This window comes from Procambarus clarkii, chromosome 92, assembly GCF_040958095.1.
Source record: "Procambarus clarkii isolate CNS0578487 chromosome 92, FALCON_Pclarkii_2.0, whole genome shotgun sequence".
Classification (NCBI taxonomy): Eukaryota; Metazoa; Arthropoda; class Malacostraca; order Decapoda; family Cambaridae; genus Procambarus; species Procambarus clarkii.
This window is the reverse complement of record NC_091241.1, coordinates 128,320-147,582: the sequence shown is the minus strand read 5'-3', so window position 1 is coordinate 147,582 and position 19,263 is coordinate 128,320. Positions and strand designations below refer to the sequence as shown.

The window sequence follows — 19,263 nt, the reverse complement described above, 5'->3', positions numbered from 1 at the left end:
TTTCACAGGTCACTATATAGGGAACCCGGTGGTGCCCAGGTCGACCCTGCGCCCAAGCCAGCTTCTTCCACACACCCTCCCTGTCTCCACCTATACATATTCTCCCATATTCCCAAATCACTAACCATTTTCCCTACATAATCTAAATCACTGAACAGGTAATCAAAAGTTTGTGTCCAGAATGCAAATCTCATCTGAACATTCATTTTACATATAAATATCTGAATACACTATTAAAAAAAAAAAAAGCTAAGCTTTAGACTTTAGGTTGCACATTTTATATCTAGAAACTTCATAAAGGTGTGCAGAGGCTGATTTCCCTTCCCTTCATAGGGTTTGACCCCAACTACCTAATGAAACTATAAAATCACCAATCACCATGTCCAGTTGCATGTGGCTAGCCCCAAGCCTCTGGCTTCCAACCTTGGACAAACAGGCACATTCTCTTTTAAAGAGAGAGAGGGTACCGAGCAGTACTCAGGTAGGTTGGTGTTTGTTTCTCTTTCTTTCTTTCTCTTTCTTTCTCTCTCTCTCTTTCTCTCTCTTTCTCTCTCTTTCTTTCTCTCTCTCTCTCTCTCTCTCTCTCTCTCGCAGTAGGCAAACATGCTCGAGTAACACTGAATCAACATTGAATCAATATTATCAATGTTGAATTAATGTTGAATCAAAGTTACCAGCAGAAAAAAACAAATTAAATGCAGTATGAACAATCAAATCCACATTTTGGACTTCATTGGAGTCACTGTTTGTCACAACAGGAGCCAATCTTCCTTAAAGTAGGGCATGAGGGTCAACCCCCAACTGCCCTGTAACACACTATATAATCACAATTCACCATTGAAAACAAACAAGAGAATTTAAAGAAACTGGAGTTGATTTACAAGCTTACCTTGCAGGTACCTAGACTGGTGAGGATTTGGTTAATACAGTATACAGTGAATGTTCCAAATTCCTTCACCAGTTTTAAGTGTTATAATGGTTAGCTGTGAAAAATAAAAAGCTTTTTAAATGGTATTAAATGTGTTATTTTTACAAAGAAAAGAAATAAGAAATTGACTCATAATAAGCAGATTCTTAATTTAAATACCACAGTGAAAGGTTTAAATAATCTCTGACATAATAATGTCATAAAGTTCGAAATGCTCTCCATGTGTTTTATTGAAGATTGATAATGTACAACATTTGAATGAGGCAAAAACAAATTGACAATTATACTGCACCTGAATGTTTTAATTGTAATTTTAGTTTATTATAAATACTGTACTCAAAAACAGAGTTGTGACTGCTCTTCCTTTGAACCATCATGTTTAACCTTGATAACATGCACTGTGAATACTGCCTATCAAAACAAAAAAAATCTATTAAGTTTACCCGTCTAACATAATATACAGGTCATCTATTGAAGGGTAATATCCATTAGCAAAATTATTGGTATGTTTTACAGCTACTTCCATGGATGACGTTAAATTGTGGGGTATGTGGAACCAAAATACTGTGTGTACTTTTGTCGAGAGGAAACGCAAAAGCTTACGAGTCGACACTTATTTAGGGGTAGCTCATAACCACTAAATTTGCTTGTAATTAGTGCCTTGAAGCAAGCAAACAATTATCAAAAGAACCCTGGCACCTTCATTGTGCTTGAAGGTGCCAAGCCGGGAAGACTGTAGCACCGTTAATGCCTTCAAGGCTCACCCCGATGAAATGTTGAAACCCGAGCTACTATTTGAGACATTTTTAATCCTGAATTAGTAGTTGTGGATATTTCATAGTTCTTCAAAAAATATACAACATATTACAACACTCGAGGAACAACATCAACTTGTACAACGAATATCTCTCAGTGCAAACTCCTTCATTTAACAAGTCACGTGTACCAATACTAATGTTACATTACTGTTGTAATTTCTAAATATTACACACAACAAAGTTAAGGAACAATGTTCAGAGATCTTCGGCCCAGAGCTTCAAGACCAGGAATAAAGCTCAGTACCTGGTATAAAAATGGCACACAAACATACAAATGTTAAGAGCTTACATTCACATCATATTCAGATTCTGTATTAACTATTCTAACACAAGTCCAATCCAGGAAGCTGATTGATTAGGCCTTGGAGCAACAGGATTTTTTAGGCTTAGAAGAGTCTAGAGAACAAAGCTTCCTTTAACATCTAATTACCAGCTTACTGGGATTTACAACTTTGTGATTTTTATATTCTCAATATGCCATTATTGCTCTGCTTTAGATCATTTATCTAGAGAAAAAACTTATTTTAATAGATCACATTCATCTGCCCTTGGTGCTTTTTTATAGATAGTACACAGTACAGAAAATAAATACTGAAAGGAATGCATAAACCCCAAGTCATTAACATACTGAAGAGTTAATCAGTAGGAGCCATGAGGAGGATTCAAACCCCTCACTTGGGACTCCAACGTTATCGCCCTTCCCCACCACGCCACGGCACAGTCAAAAGCAATGCCTGGGCCTGAGAGTCGCTCCAAGCAACAGCCTGGTGGACCAAATTCTCACAAATCAAGCCTGGCCTTGAGGAGTAGAACTACTCCCAGAACCCCCATCAAGCAGGTATCAAGCAGGTAATGCAACTGATTTTCCGATTTCCTCATTGATACATCATGTTTGTGTGATATCATCGAGCATACCGTAGTTCTCTAATCACAAGCAGATAATGTTATTCGGCCTAAATCTGGCAGCATCTACACCCATGACACATCATCTTGTTTCTCTGTTGCCTCGACGTTGTTTTGCTGGCTGTGGTTGTGGTTCTGCTACATCATCGCTCGGTTCCGATTTGATACGCACGACGCGTGGTTTTTTGCTGGCAGTTGAGGGGCCAGCTTTGTTTAGATCATCCTTTTTAACTTGCTGTTAGGGTAAAAGTTAAATAGTTATTGCTAAAATTTTACTTAACACTGTAAATCTTTAAATATATACAGACATACAAATATTGGTCTTAGATGATGAGACATTTCCACAAGAATAAAGAAGCTATGATTTGATGTAATATGATGAGACATCCCCAAAGAGGCAAGTTATGTATTATGCATACCTGCTCACCTTTTACATCTGGCACATCTCAACTGCCTCCACAGAGATGTCAAACGTGTCATGATGACAATTTGTTACATTTATTAACCCAAACTCAACAAAAACGAGTTATGTCAAACTAATCATTAACAAGAAAATCAGATGAACTAATAAAGGTTGGCCTTCAAAAGCTAAACAATATTAAAAAATCAACAAAACTCAAGGAATTACACAATGAAAAATGACAGGTAATTTATTAATTGTATTGAAGCTGCCATAATCAGTGTAAACTGTGAGGAATACCAGGACTTTTGTCCTCTTAATAATTTTCATCTACAAGGGAAGGTTTAATACAGTACATGTGTTGCCTTTTTCATATATATATACACCTCCATTTTCCACTTACAGTACACATACAAAACATCTTGTATGCAATTTATTAAGATAAAGTCAAATGCAAGTCAGATTGATATATTGTAATTAATATACTAGACACTACTGAAACTTTAAAAGGCAATTTGTTTAGAAAAACAACAAATCTTTAAAATGTCCTAAACATGTTAAATTTAAGAATGTCTCCTCAGTTCCATCAAGGGTTTGACCAAATAATATAAACAAACTCTTCCCCTCTTACCTTATCCTTAAAAATATGAGACAGCTGCTCACTTCTGGACTGCCAAATCATCTGCTGTCTTTGAACAACATCAGGATACCTGCAACAATTACAGCAGTACTTCAGTATTAGCAGAAACAACATTAACATCTTTATATATTACCTTTGCATTTGCTATGAATGCATTTATGAATATATTACAATTTATATTTCCTCTGGAAAGTCTCCATACCTTAGGGGAAAAAGTAGCTGCATGAAGAATATCCCACAAGAATTTTACAAACATTTCAATACTAACGAGTACTAAAGCAGAACTTGAAATATTTGTCAGAATTTTATATGCTGGTTTGACTATTGAGAAAGTGAAGCATTTAAATGAGGATATCGCAATGATGTACATACAAGAGAGAACACAGAAGAGTGGAACCATGACAAAATAGCCACAAGAAAGTGACAAAATTAAGGAAAAAGTGGAACCAGTATTTATTGGTTGGGCAAAGTAGAGGCAAGAGAAGATGGAGCAGGCCACTCACATGCCATGTTGTATGAGTAAAATAAAAATAAGAGCCATCATCAAACAGAAACTACTCTCTTCCATCTCTTTTACATCTGCTTACATGATGAAAGCCACATCCAGCTAACCAGTACCAAAACTGTACCAAGAGACAAATTTCAAAAAGCAGACTAGGACCACCACCAAAGGAAGTTGCCCTCCCTTTCTATGCCAGTTGTCATATTCTTTTTTTCTTGGTTTTTGTGGAAGTGCTGTTCCATACCCGATACTTAGCTTTGTACCTTTCAACCTTGTCAGAGTTTCTCTTACTCGCCTTTATAATACTGTTTCTTCTCCCTCTTTACCAGAGGGGTAAAGTGGGTGCCACTTTACCAGTGGGACCCGCTTAGTCTTTGGATCAGGTACTTTATCTTATGTCCTCCCCTTGTTTTATTGTATTTCCCTCTGCGAAGGATTTCTATTTCAAGGCTTCCTTCTTGTTGGCCCCGGCTTCTGATAGTTGTGTAAGCAAACTTGGTGCTTTTACTTGCAGGGAGTTTTCTTCTTTTCATCCTGAGGATGACACTCTCTTCTCTAGCCTTCCGTCCTGCTTGGCCTAGAGTAAGTGTTCTGGTGGTAGCCCTCAGTTCTGGCTGGCGGTGCATCATGCTCTTTGTCCTGTGGCTGTATTACAGTATTACTCTCACATCTCAAGCTAGTCTTCTCTTTGTTCATTAATTTATTTAGTGCCTAACCTGTATTACCATTACATATACAGTAATCAGTTTCTAGAGCTCTTCTACTCTCCAAGCCTGCCCCAGAGCCAGGCTTGTTTTTAACCATTTCTTAACAACCATATGTTGAAGATAGTGTCTTTTAGCTCTAGCTATACCATGCCATTGCGTGAAGATGACTTCCAACAGTCATTGGGAAGAGACCTGATGTGCATCACAGCATTGAGTAGGCTTTGCGATTGGCCAGGAGATGTCACTCACACTTAGCTCGTTGCCAGTGGAGGTCGCTCTCTGCTTGCCTCCTCCCACAAATAGTTCCATGTAGAACAAAGCAGTCAGAAGGTCCACAACTCAATTATTTAATGAGCAGCACTGATCTAGAATGATGTGAGAAACCCAGTCACCATCTCTATCACCCAATACATTATTCAAACGAGAGAGAAATGAGAATAGACATAGTATAGCTGGGATGTCGAAGTTGCACAGGAAAAGGGCAGGAGTCTAACAGGATGCCAATTTAGGCATGTGACTAAATGAGGGGACAGGTGGGTGTGTAATGAAGGGACAAGTGGGTACTCAATGAAAGCCATGAGATGGATGACAGACAATTGAATATGGAATTGACTAGTCAGCATAGTACATTGAAAAAAAGTGGCGAGCTGAGGACGACCAGAGTAGAGGGTGTATACGAGATGAATAAGATTACTCAACCTATAAGGACATTAAGAAAACAATAACTCCAAAGGTAGGCATTATCTCAGCCTTGGGGCCCATTAATTATTAATGACAGACTGTGAGGCTATATAGTTGACTCTTATGGTTGATGGTTATTGCAAGTACTCTGATGAATAGTACTCTGATGAATGTACTCTGACTAAGTTCATGAGGCGAGTCTCCTCATGAACTTAAAGTAAAGCAAGGCAAGTGAATTTGCCGTAGCTTATTAATGATAAGGTCTCGGCTGGAGAAACACAGTACCTCCGAGCACTTTAGGTGATTAATCCTTGATACAATAATTCTCATTCATGCAATAATGGCCAATATTATGCTTTGAACTTTTGGCACATTAATAGTGTGTTGGTTGCTCATTATCTTTTAGATATTCCTCATCCTTGTCAGGCCTGTGTGGCTCTGGAGTGCCTTTATAATCACAGTTCTTATTTTCCAGAGCTCTGGGTTTGTGGCCGTCTCACCCCCAAAGATCAGTCCTCCATTTTTGAGTGGCCTTTAATTATTATTGATTTGATCCCAAACCCAGTTTTCCTCTTCAAGGTGCCATTAAAAGTATGCACAGAGAAGTTACTGAATACCAGCTAAGAAATCAAGCAATGAATGTAATGAAGTGCCCTTCTCTAGAACAGTATGGCTCAATGGGAATGATTGCAAAACTGCCACTGCAACAGCTTCCTTCCTCTTTCCTGCCAGCATTTCTAAGAGAATCAAGGGCCACTTTGAGACAGCATATGATCAAGCTGGGTACGCAGCCTTAACACTTTCGCATGCCCGGTGGGCCACCCGCATCGTTAAGTCAAACTCTCTCACTTACAATGTTTATACTTAACACTTTTGCCCGGGCATGACGCAGCATTGCGTCATCCGTTTACTGTGGGTAATGCCGGGGATGACGCAGCATTGCGTCATCCACTTTAAATAATCACCAAAAATCAGGTTTTTATCCGATTTTTTGGGGAATGGTTTTAAAATGCGCTCCGATGTCTTCCCATTTTCTTTGTTGAGCCTCGTGGCCCTCAGGCGGCTTGGCACACGCCGTGAGCCCATTGTTTTCGCTCCACTGTTGTGACCAATGTCGCCTCCCCTTGTATCTCAAACGTGTGAACATTTCGGCTATTTTCCATGGCTATATTTCTTACTGCGGCTTTAGAAACTATCTACGCTTACTCCACGATGGATAGTGATCATGAACAAGGCAATTCCAGGAAGAAAATTGCGAAAGAAAGGCTTGAAAAGGGCGGGAATTGGGAGTGTAGCTGGAAGGTGTCTGAGCGCTCACTCGTGGCTAACGTGTGGCCCGTCTTCAACTCGTCGGAGGTTGGAGCGTGACCAGTTTTTATATTTTATATGCTAAAGTTCCTCTAGAAAATTCTATTGCGAACCCATTGAGACGAAAATGAAAGACCTAGGACGAAAATTGAGGTGACCATAACTGGCCGACCCCTCACAGTGTTCAAGAGAGAACTGGATAAGCACCTTCAAAGGATACCTGATCAACCAGGCTGTGACTCATACGTCAGGCTGCGAGCAGCCGCGTCCAACAGCCTGGTTGATCAGTCCGGCAACCAGGAGGCCTGGTCGACGACCGGGCCGCGGGGACGCTAAGCCCCGGAAGCACCTCAAGGTAAGGACCAGAGTGAAAATAGTGAAAACATTTTATCGCGTTTGCGCGCTCCTGGGTAACTCGTTCGCACTTTCTCTGTTTGCTGCGGGTAATTAGCTGGGCTTTTGGAGTTTATATGCGTTTAGTGCTGTAGAGAATTCTATTGCGAACACAATGATACAAAATTTAATCTCGTAGGACGAGAATTAAGGTGACAAAGTTGAAGAGAGTATACACTTTTCAGAATTTACGCGCGCTCGCGTGACACCCTGGGACCCAAATCGCACAGTTGAGGGGTGGCGCGCGGGGTATGCCAAAGTGTTAATAAGACTAAGCAAAAATTTATGAATGATGCCGTTTGCGTCATCACACACTGTGTGTGTATTGTTTTAATGACGATGAGTGTGTTATCAAGTAGAGAACGTGTTAAGTGACCTAAACTGCCAACTGGTGGTACAATAGGATACTATCCTAGTTTGTTATTAGGCAAACAACTGCTTTCCTTGATAATACTTGTTCTTTCTTTCATCAAGATACAGTGTGTCTTTTTAGGTTATGAGGTTAATCTTAGATCTTCCATGCTCCTCTCACCTCTAAGAACACACCGGATTTGTTTCTTTGTGTTCAATACGCTAGCACAAGTCCAGAGGCCTCATAGTTTTGTGCCTGTGACTATGGTGCCGTCGTCAAGGCACTAGCAAGATACTGAGGCCACACAAAAACAAGCATCTCATTACATTCAACACCGAGTTCAACTACAGTCATTAATAAAAGGGAACGAATTAAATAATTTCTATAATAATTTTGCAAAAGTATTCAAAGTTTCAATCATTTCTAATAGTGAAGCTTAACATCTAAAAGTTAAATGTACGTGTAATCCAAAAAAGGATCGTAAGCCTCACTTCTTCATGAAGGTACTGTCTGTAGGAAGGAGAAACTCCCATGTTGTCCGAGACCCCCGGCACCGGGACACCCCACACAATATGTCTTTCAAATCACTGGCTGGCAGTCCCACAACATCGGCAACTTCAGCACGTACAACACTCGTGCTTTTCGTGAAGAGGTATAACTGTGCAAGGAGAGATACTTCATTAATTCATACACTACAGTTCAGTAGCATGACTCAAGATATTTTGAGACGGCATATTCAGTACACACCTTTTGGTTATAAAATTATAATTATGGAAAGATTGTTCATTTCATGTACTGACAGTCAGTAAACAAATTCTGAAATTATATATTAATATATTATAAATAAAATGGAAATAAGTTTCATAACTCTACCAGAAATGCATAATCCTAAGTGGAACTAATTGAGGAACATTTCAAGATAACATAATTAGCAGCAATTTCATAACTATTGTGCTGGAACTTCTATACCAACCACATAATCTCTTCCTCGTTGAATAAGTTCATTAGGCACCCCAGACTCCGATCTGCTGTCCTTCGGATAAAGTATGTCTGATTTAACAACCCAATTGCCTTGGACAAGCACAGCAACTTGCTGCAGCACCTTCAGCACAGACAGTGCTGACTCAACGCTGTTGCCATAGCCAAACACTCCCAGCAGCTCACCAAACGATGCAACACAAGCTGTAAACACAAACATTATTAGCACAACTTCTGCTGATAACCTAGAAATAAAATTAGAAATTAAAATTATATTGAATATAAAAATCCACATACAGTGGAGATTCCTTCCAACACATCAGTTGAGATCATGGAAATGAGGTATGGGAAAATGTTCATTTTTATTTCTAGGAAAATAAGTAAAACATAACATGTTTTATACATATTTTGGCACAATCTGTACATATTTTGTGCATTATGATGCTGGCAAATATGTTACATTCCAGAAATGTAATTGCTGCATTATATAAGGCTCACCAGTATACAGATAATTTAATAACATACAACCACACCATTAATCATGCTGCATTATGCAAGGCGTGCCTGTACAGTATATAGATAACCTTACAACACGGCAATCATACCATTAATCATGACAGTCTTGACACGGTCATGCAAGGGAAGAGACGTAAGAGCAGAGCGTGACAAGAGGTGTGCTGGAAGTCCCGGTGTCGCTAATTGTACTTCCTCTGTGGGCGGCACTAACTGGCTTAGGTATTCCGCCGAGCCTAAGCTGAACTGGTCCACGTGCTCGTCTTCATACATGCAGTACAATTTTCGCAGCTCAAATTCACTGCGCTCGCTGCCAGATCTGAAAAATACGAGCAGCATTATGTAATATTATACATCCTGACACCTTAAAATAAACAATTATCTGAATTCAATCCTTCAAAGCTATTCAATGGTGAAAAATTATGCAACACTTTCTGTAATATTAATAACTTATTAAAACTTATTAATAACTTATAATATTAATACAGCATCAATCTCCTTCTGTAGAGGGTACTATTTTAACACACAACTCACTTGTTATAAGCCACTTCAATCCAGGGTTCATCGCGTATCTGACGAAGGAGAAACCCATAGCTCTTTTCCTTTGCTTTGCGAGTCTTCATCGTATCTGGCTTCTCAAATCGCACAGTCACTTTCGTGGCTTTTTCCTCATCGTCAGAATCTGGAAAATAAAATTATAATAATGTGATGAATAACTACATGACAATGACTAGCAACAGAAGGCTAAAACAGAACATGTCAAGCAGGATTAAGACGAAGGTGGAGATAGGCGTAACGAACATGGAAATAGTAACACCAACGGAGAAAGTTATTCAAATTTAAAAATAAGGAGAGAGAGAAGATATTGGAACTAGAAATGATCTTAATTAACTTTGAAAAGGAACCGGGTACAAGTAACAAACTAGAAGCAGACATCATGGAGATATGGATGAAAATGAACTTAAAGAAAGGGTTAAGGTAGTAGAAGAAAGGATAGGGTTAAGATAGTAGAAGAAGGGTAGTAGAAATGAATGCGATTTAAAATGCACATGGAAGCAGTAGACAGATCCAGATAAAGAGGAATCTGTAACTAGCTTGGCCAGTCAGTTGGCTCAGGGAGAAGAAGTGTTGTTTAAAGAGGGGCATGGAAAGTTTAATTAAAAGGGGAGGAATGTTAGGATTAAGGTATGTGTAGGATTAAGGTCAATTAAGATTAAATTTGTAACATTAAGATCCGATGCTCTTTTCGTATGCATGGCACCCATACCCGGTGACGTCATTGTTTGTGGTTGTTGAAATAAACGCCAAGTGGATCACACATTCATTTCTCTTCCTGCCATATTATAACAACAGGGTTAAGGTAGAAGAAAGGATAGGGCTAAGGTGGTAGAAGAAGGGAAAAGGCTAAGGTAGTAGAAGAAAGGAAGGGTTAAGATAGTAGATGAAATGAAAAGGTTAAAGAAGTAGAAGAAAGGAAAGGGTTAAAGTAGCAGAAGGGAAACCTGCTAAGGAAAAACAAAAGATGCAGTTGGTTAGCCCGGGGTACTGTGCTTTTTGCCCTTAAGCCGTTTCTTTTCGTGTTACCAAGTTTTTTCGGGTGCCTTAGTATAGGTGCTTTTCCCTGATGCCAGGCACTTCTCTGCCATGAAACTGGTGGTCTCCATGCTCTGAAGCACATCTTTTTACAATGGCCACAAGGTTTTTGAGTTCCCGGGCTTTGGTGGTTCTGTTCTTGACTTCAGGCTGTCTGCCATGGCATCCCAAGCAGTCAAACCCTAAGGTGTCTTTGGTTACATTATCTAAATATCATTCTGCTGATCCTTAAGTAACAGGGTCAAAAATTACTCATCTCAGTAGGGCATAAGTTGCTCAGGCCTGGCATATTAGCAATGACATGATAGAGCCCATGTCTGATTCAGAAAAGATTGTGTGCTATACTCTGAAAAGAAAACTCTTACAACAGGGCTGTCTGTGTTCTGGGGGGAAAACAATGTATGTAAATGCAGTGGGGTTGTGTTGTGTTCACATTTTCAACAAACTCTGTCACTGTAGAGCAAGAGGCTGATGTAATTCTTATACAAGGAAAACACAAATTTCACAATAGACTTTAGGACCTCACCTTCACCCTCTCCAGTCGTGTCCTTCCGTTCTTGCCGTCCTCGTTTGTCTGCTAAATCCAGGTATGAGAATGATGGTCGAAGGGCTAGGACAGATGCTATAGGTGTTAAATGAAGACTGGAATCGCGGACAACACCAACTGCATAGCGACTAACATCACTTAGAGCTTTGGTTGAAGTTAAAACTAATTTGTCCATAACATTGCTGCAAAATAATTTAAACCTGTTATATATTATTAGTAAAAGTCAAAATTGAAAATGTTACTGATCTATATACAGAATACTGTACTTCATAAATCTATTAAATTGGTCATGAGAGAGATTATAGTAAAATAACAGATAAAGATAAATCACGATTGTTGGTACTGGGGGACTTCAACTTGAAAGCAACAGACTGGGAGGCCTACAAAGCAAGAACAGAGGACATTTGGACAGGCAGATTTGTAAACCTCATTCTGAAGACATTCATGTATCAACACGTCAAGCAGGCCACGAGAATGATGGAAGATGTTCCATCAATACTGGATCTAATACTTAGCAGGAAAGAAGAAGAGATATTTGACATCCGGTACCTCCCTCCCTTGGGAAAGAATGAGCATGTCCCGTTAGAAATTAAATATGCTTTGCGAATTAACCTAGAGGAGAATGGTAACATTGAAACAGTTGATAAACTATTTCAAGAGAAGCCACTATGGTGAACCTAGAAAATTCTTTAATGAGTAATTGGACAGAATTGTTGCTAGGCAAGAAAGTAAATGAGATGTATGCCAAATTTTGCAAAATATACGACGAATGAACACACACATTCATACCAAACAGAGATGCAGGACCAGAAAACAGGATTGGTTTAACAGAAATTGAGGGGGGGGGGGGGGGGGGGTGCAGAGGATAATACAAGAAAATAGGTTCAATATCAGAAGAGGCCTAACCCACAAACATACCAGCACTGCTTGCTTGATACCTGCTTGATGGGGTTCTAGGAGTTCTTCTACTCCCCAAGCCCAGCCCGAGGCCAGGTTTGACTTGTGAGAGTTTGGTCCACTAGGCTGTTGCTTGGAGCGACCCGCAGGCCCACATATACCTGCTTGATGGGGTTCTAGGAGTTCTTCTACTCCCCAAGCCCGGCCCAAGGCCAGGTTTGACTTGTGAGATGTTGACCAGACCACACACTAGAAATTGAAGAGACGACGACGTTTCGGTCCGTCCTGGACCATTCTCAAGTTGATTGTGTGAATGGTCCAGGTGAATGGTCCACACAATCGACTTGAGAATGGTCCAGGACGGACCGAAACGTCGTCGTCTCTTCAATTTCTAGTGTGTGGTCTGGTCAACATACTTCAGCCACGTTATTGTGACTCATCGCCTTGACTTGTGAGAGTTTTGTGAGAGTAACCCACAAACTCTCACAAGGTTTGTGGGTTAGGTTTGGTCCACTAGGCTGTTGCTTAGTGGACCAAACTAGGCAACTGTCTAGTTTTCTCTTGAAGATGTCCCCGGTTGTTCCGGCAATATTTCTTATGCTCGGTGGGAGGATGTTTAACAACCGTGGACCTCTGATGTTTATACAGTGTTCTCTGATTGTGCCTATGGAACTCTTGCTCTTCACTGGTTTTATTTTGGATTTTCTTCCATGTCATCCACTCCAGTGTGTTGTTATTTGACTGTAGATTTGGTACCTGGCCCTCCAGTCTCTGCCACATGTATATTATTTGATATCTCTCTCTCGTCTTCTTTCTAGTGAGTACATTTGGAGAGCTTTGAGACGATCCCAATAATTTAGGTACACTACAGTCAAGCAAGAAACAATTACACAGCGATGAGGAGAGAAGCAGAAAGGAGCTTTGAGAAAGGTATAGTGACAAATGTAAAAACAGATCCAGATCTTTTCTATAAATTCATTAAAAGCAAGCTGCATGTAAATGATAAAATCCAGAGATTGAGAATGGGGAACAGGACTACTGAGAATGAAAAAGAAATTGTGAAATGTTAAATGAACAGTTCCAAAGTGTGTTTGTACAAAATGAGGATTTCAGAGAGCCGAACCAAATACCAATTCCAGAGCATGCCATAGAATACATAAGAGGTATCTCAAGATGAAGTGAAAAAAATTACTCAGGGGGGCCAGGAAGAAATAAAGTGGTTGGACCTGATGGAGTTTTAAATTGGATGCTGTAAGAATGTGCAACTGAGCTGAGCATTCCACTCCAATTAATATTCCAGACATCCTTGTGCACAGGAATCTTAGCAGAGATATGGAAAAAGGCAAACATAGTACCAATATAAAAAAAATGGTAGTCAAGAGGGACCTCTAAATTATAGACCCGTATCATTATCAAGCGTGATAGTCAAAGCACTAGAAAGAGAAACAAAGGTGCCGACAAAATATTAGGTTTTCTTTGGCAGACAGTGGTAGATGGTTGGAACAAGCTAAGCGAGAAGATGGTGGAGGCCAAACCCATCAGTACTCTAGTTTTAACGCATTATGACAAAGAGTATTGAGAAGACAGGATACTCAAGCATAGCCTAATCCTATAACCACACTTAGGTAATTACACAAATATTTATAATCACTTAGTTTTTAACTACCATAATTTGTTTGGTCACAACTGTAAATTAGTGTCAAAATGTTTGCAAATGAATTGTCTAGAGAACAGATGCAAAACTAGGTGTATTTACAATAAATTATGTACAACAGCGACGAATAAATGAATTTTTATAAATAACAATTGAATGATGCAATTTAGTACCAATGGAACGTTTACTGTCAAAGTACAGATGACATGTTCTAGCATCATCAGAACAAAAGTTTATTCAAAGTTACACTATTTTATCTCCGAGTGTTAAGTGTAAAGATAATTCTGCACATCTCTTATAAATCTTTTATTATAAAGCCACATTTATGTCTAACGTTTTACCTCTGAATGACTAAAGCACTTCTTACAGTCTGCCTCGTTAGTTCATCCTGGATAGGCTTATTTTCCCAGAAAGAATTACTGGTAATGCCTTTGTATGATAAATTATATTGCCAGTTTGCCTATTTGTGATTTGCCTGGGTCTCTCTCTTGTTCCCCCCTTTCCCAATCTCCCCCTTCTCTCATCTCCCACTATTTTCCCCTCTTTCCTTGTCCCCCCTTTCTCCCCCAATACCCCCACTCCCCCGCCTCTCATCTCCATCTTTTCCTTCCTTTTCCATCTTTCTCCCTTCACCTCTGACCTGTTCCTCTTTTCTATCTTTCTCCCCTCCCCTCTCCCCCCCCCCTCTCACTTTATCTCTTAAGTCTGCCTCAGAAAATGTAACACTGTAACCAGAATGAATAAGCATGTAGACTACAGAATATACAGGCTTGAGTTTATGTCAGACGTCATGAAAATCTCAGCTCACTATAGACGCCAATATTTTTTAGTGTAGTACTGAGGCTGAACCTGACTGGCCTATAATACTCATCTCCCACCCCCCCCCCCCCCCAGACAAACATAAAACAAGCAAACAAATTTCCTTTTTTTTTTTAAGTACAGTATATCTTAGGAAGCCGGTCGGCCGAGCGGACAGCACGCTGGACTTGTGATCCTGTGGTCTCGGGTTCGATCCCTGGGTGCCGGCGAGAAACAATGGGCATAGTTTCTTTCACCCTATGCCCCTGTTACCCAGCAGTAAAATAGGTACCTGGGTGTTAGTCAGCTGTCACGGGCTGCTTCCTGGGGGTGGAGGCCTGGTCGAGGACCGGGCCGCGGGGACACTAAAGCCCCGAAAGCATCTCAAGATAATCTCAAGATAGGAAAGGAATTTTCTCTTTTTGCTAAAATTCTTAAAATATATTTTATTTGCATAGAATTAAAGTACTATGCAGGACTGTATATTCATTAAGTCAACACAATCTTTAATTAAAAGTTCATAGCAAAATAACATTGTGATTAATTTCCACACTCACCTCTTGTAGAAATTATCTTCAGTATCACGTTTGTCTCTGAATGGTCCATCAACATTAAGAGCTATCTGCTCGCCCTTACTTTTGTCGTACGTCGGTCCTCTAGTTCGTAACCCCAACTCCATCTCCACCTGACCACTTTGGGGCCGAATACTTGTCTGCAGAGAAGTAAAATAAAAATTCATATTTGTAAATTCACTTTGCAAAACAGAATATACAACACACCCAATATGCTTCGTTACATAAACCATTACAATACGTTACATAAACCTCTGTTACGTACAGTATTGTATTGCATGAGGGTTTACATACAAGTTCACACAATGCATATTTAGTGTGGTACAATTATGTTCCTTAGAACAAAAGTGCACCTCAATCTTGTGTAACCTCAGTAACCTGTGGGTTGTGTAAAGTAAATAGTAAAATTTCAAATAACTGGCTGAAACCCTTTAAAAATACTGTACATTGAATTCACTTCTGATAACTTAACATTTATTTCTAAGTGCTGTAACTACAACACACTTGCAACCCGCCTGGCTACCGACCTTAAGGATAGTCGACTCGTCATAGTTGTGAGAGTGAGGCCTCACGGGATACTGCAACACATACAGCTGCTCAGCCAGGGTCTTGGCCAGGTATACTGGAATCTGTTGAGGTGCAAATTATTTGACTTCCAAAATATATAAAACATATATATGTCCTATACTGTACATTTATTTCAAAAGCCTAAAGACATGCTACCATATATATACAGTTCTGTATATGAAACATATTCCTGGAGAATGATAGGGAAATATGTGCAACACAAAATGAACAGTTCCAAAGTGTCTTTGTAAAAGACTAGGTTTTCTGAGAACCAGATAATGCCAATTTCAAAGAACATCATACAATACTGAACATAAAGGTGTCTTGAGACTAAGTAGAAAAATGATTCAAGGAGCTAGGAAGAAACTAAGCAGTTGGCTCAGATGGAGTTTCATCTTGAGACAATACACCTGAGTTCAGCATTCCACTTCACCTGATTTTTCAGACATCTTTATGTACAGTAATCTTAGTAGATACTGTATATGGAAAAATGCAAAGTTCCAATCAACAAAAATGGTGATAGAAGACCCTCTAAATTATAGACCTATTTTGTTGACAAGCATGGCAGTGAAAAAACTAGAAAAATAGTTGAAACCAAATGGATAGTATACCTGAAGAGAAGTAATATAACAGACGGACAATATCTGCCCGAAACGCTGCGCGTACTAGTGGCTTTACGAGATTTTTTAAATAAAATAAAATAAAATAAAAAATAAAATAAAATAAAATAAAATAAAATAAAATAAAATAAAATATAAAATAAAATATAAAATAAAATATAAAATAAAATATAAAATAAAATATAAAATAAAATATAAAATAAAATAAAATAAAATAAAATATAATATAATATAATATAATATAATATAATATAATATAATATAATATAATATAATATAAAATAAAATAAAATAAAATAAAATAAAATAAAATAAAATAAAATAAAATAAAATAAAATAAAATAAAATAAAATAAAATAAAATAAAATAAAATAAAATAAAATAAAATAAAATAAAATAAAATAAAATAAAATAAAATAAAATAAAATAAAATAAAATAAAATAAAATAAAATAAAATAAAATAAAATAAATAAATAAATAAATAAATAAATAAATAAATAAAATAAATAAATAAATGCTTTCAAACATTAAGATCATTTTTAACATATCTTAGTTTTTATGACAGTCACTGAGATCTTAAGAGGAAAGAAATGGTTGGCTGTATTTATCTGGATCTAAAAAAGCCTTTTGACTGGGTTCCACACAAGTGGTTGTTCTGGAAACTGGAACATGCTGGAGGGGTGAGTAGAAGACTGTAGAAATGGATACAAATGGATACATGGATACAATACAAAGATGAGGGGCAGTAATCAGAGGCACAGGAGAAGTTTTACTAATAGGCCTCAGTTTGTAACATACAGTATATGATTTTGGGCAACAATATTCAAATAGTATGGCAGTTTTCAATCTTTATTAAATATAGTTTGGTTGCAGTTGATGGATGTTAGAAATGGAATGAGTGTTATAATAGGATGAAACAAGAATGCTTGCCACGTGCTGCTGGTGGAGTCAGGTAAGACATGATGCTGAACGGTGGCCAGAAGCAGTGTTTGTGCAAGGCCTGAAGGAGAGCTCATATGAAGCTGAGGGCACAGCCTGAGTGAGGCTGAGGAGGAGAGCTCGAAGGAGAGCAAGAGTAAAGGATTCGAAGGAGAGCAAGAGCAAAGAGCTTGCATTATTCAGCTATTCTTCTCTGCGTATTTCTGTGAGGCTGTTATAATAGCTTTTAAGTAATTATTTAAATTAATTTTGCCGAGTTCTCCTCCTCTTTGATTTGACTCATTCTGCATGGTCTTTGTACATACTTATCTGAACTTCAATTAGGTTGTGATCAGAGTTGTATGTATTTATAATCGCCATGTTTCTTATCACTTCACCATTGTTTGTAAACAAAAATAATGTCTAGTGTGTTTTCTATATAGTTTTACCGGGAGCCGGTCGGCCAAGCGGACAGCACGCTGCACGATCCTGTGGTCCCGGGCGCTGGCGAGAAACAATGGGCAGAGTTTTTTTTCACCCTATGCCCCTGTTACCTAGCAGTAAAATAGGTACCTGGGTGTTAGTCAGCTGTCACGGGCTGCTTCCTGGGGTGGAGGCCTGGTCGAGGACCGGGCCGCGGGGACACTAAAGCCCCGAAATCATCTCAAGATAACCTCAAGATTACTATCAGCTGGTTGAAGGCTAATCAGTCACACATTTATGAGGTTATTTTTTATGGAAATGTACACAACAGGGGAGAACAAGAACACAACAGGGGAGAACAAGAACACAACAGGGCAGAACAAGAACACAACAGGGCAGAACAAGAACACAACAGGGCAGAACAAGAACACAACAGGGCAGAACAAGAACACAACAGGGCAGAACAAGAACACAACAGGGCAGAACAAGAACACAACAGGGGAGAACAAGAACACAACAGGGGAGAACAAGAACACTAACCTCAGCAACAACAGGATCACTGTCAGGTTCATCAGCCCTCATGATGAGTGTAGAGCCGAGGTGTCCACCACTGGTCGCCTCACTCCCGGCGTGTAGTCGTCACCACGACCAGTGCCACTCTTCACCTGGCCACGACGGGTGTGGTGTAGGGCAGGTGTGGCGTGCGTGAAGGTGCAGGTGTACACGTGCTCAGGGACCGGAGCTCTTGTTTACCTACACCCGCCGCCTCCACTGATGCCACATCTCAATTTGCTCAAAGTAGCGGACTGAAGGACGAAAAGTAGCGGTTTTGTAACAAAATTAGCCCACTATTTTGTTTACTAACACATTTCAGAGTAATATATTGTAATATATAAAGTGTACATGATTTGTAATGGTTTTATTAATATTATCACTGCATGTATTAAATAACAAAAATCGATAATAGGCTAACTTGTAACAAACTAGGTTGATCGGTCCGTCTAATTACCGCAAGCTACACAAGCTTCACTAAGCTTCCTGCTGGCAATACATTGGTAATGAATAAATATGATATATTTACTCATTAAAATGTTGGTGCTGAATGTACAACACGAAAAAACATAATTTTAATCTGAAAAAGTATCTTTTTATAAAGAAATTAGACGAAAATAAAGCGCTGGTGACGCCAAATCAAGTCGACGATCCAAGCGTCGGTTAGGTTAGGTCAACCTAACCTAACATATCATATCATATTTATTCATTACTAACGTACTGCCAGGAAGCTTTGTGAAGCTTGTGGTAATTAGACGGACCCGGTGTCGACACCTCTCACGACTGACGTCAAAAGCTCTAGTCCCAATCGATTTCTCAGTTTACTTTTCACAGACATTACTGCGAAAATACCCGTTCAACCAGTTCAGACTTGCGTCCCGTTCAATTACTGATTGGTAAGCAGTATATTCTCAACGCAAACTCAGCGAGGTCAATCAGCATGGGCTCTTCAGCAGCGTTCTTGACAGTTATTATTGCTCTGGTCCAAATGACGACCA

General features: G+C 39.1%; 1 protein-coding gene across 1 annotated transcript; it reads right to left on the bottom strand.

The window, feature by feature from the left end:
• Nucleotides 1–1,001: 1,001 nt before the first annotated feature.
• On the bottom strand, nt 1,002–18,504 carry LOC123765228 (RNA polymerase III subunit E). The gene is made up of 10 exons (XM_045753711.2): nt 18,254–18,504; nt 15,712–15,813; nt 15,170–15,324; nt 11,243–11,445; nt 9,658–9,805; nt 9,216–9,442; nt 8,606–8,814; nt 8,124–8,290; nt 3,681–3,759; nt 1,002–2,884 (listed from the first exon to the last, which is right to left on the bottom strand). Exons 1-10 carry the CDS (start codon nt 18,293–18,295, stop codon nt 2,732–2,734), a joined length of 1,485 nt encoding a protein of 494 aa, XP_045609667.2. The 5' UTR covers nt 18,296–18,504; the 3' UTR covers nt 1,002–2,731.
• Nucleotides 18,505–19,263: the final 759 nt, after the last annotated feature.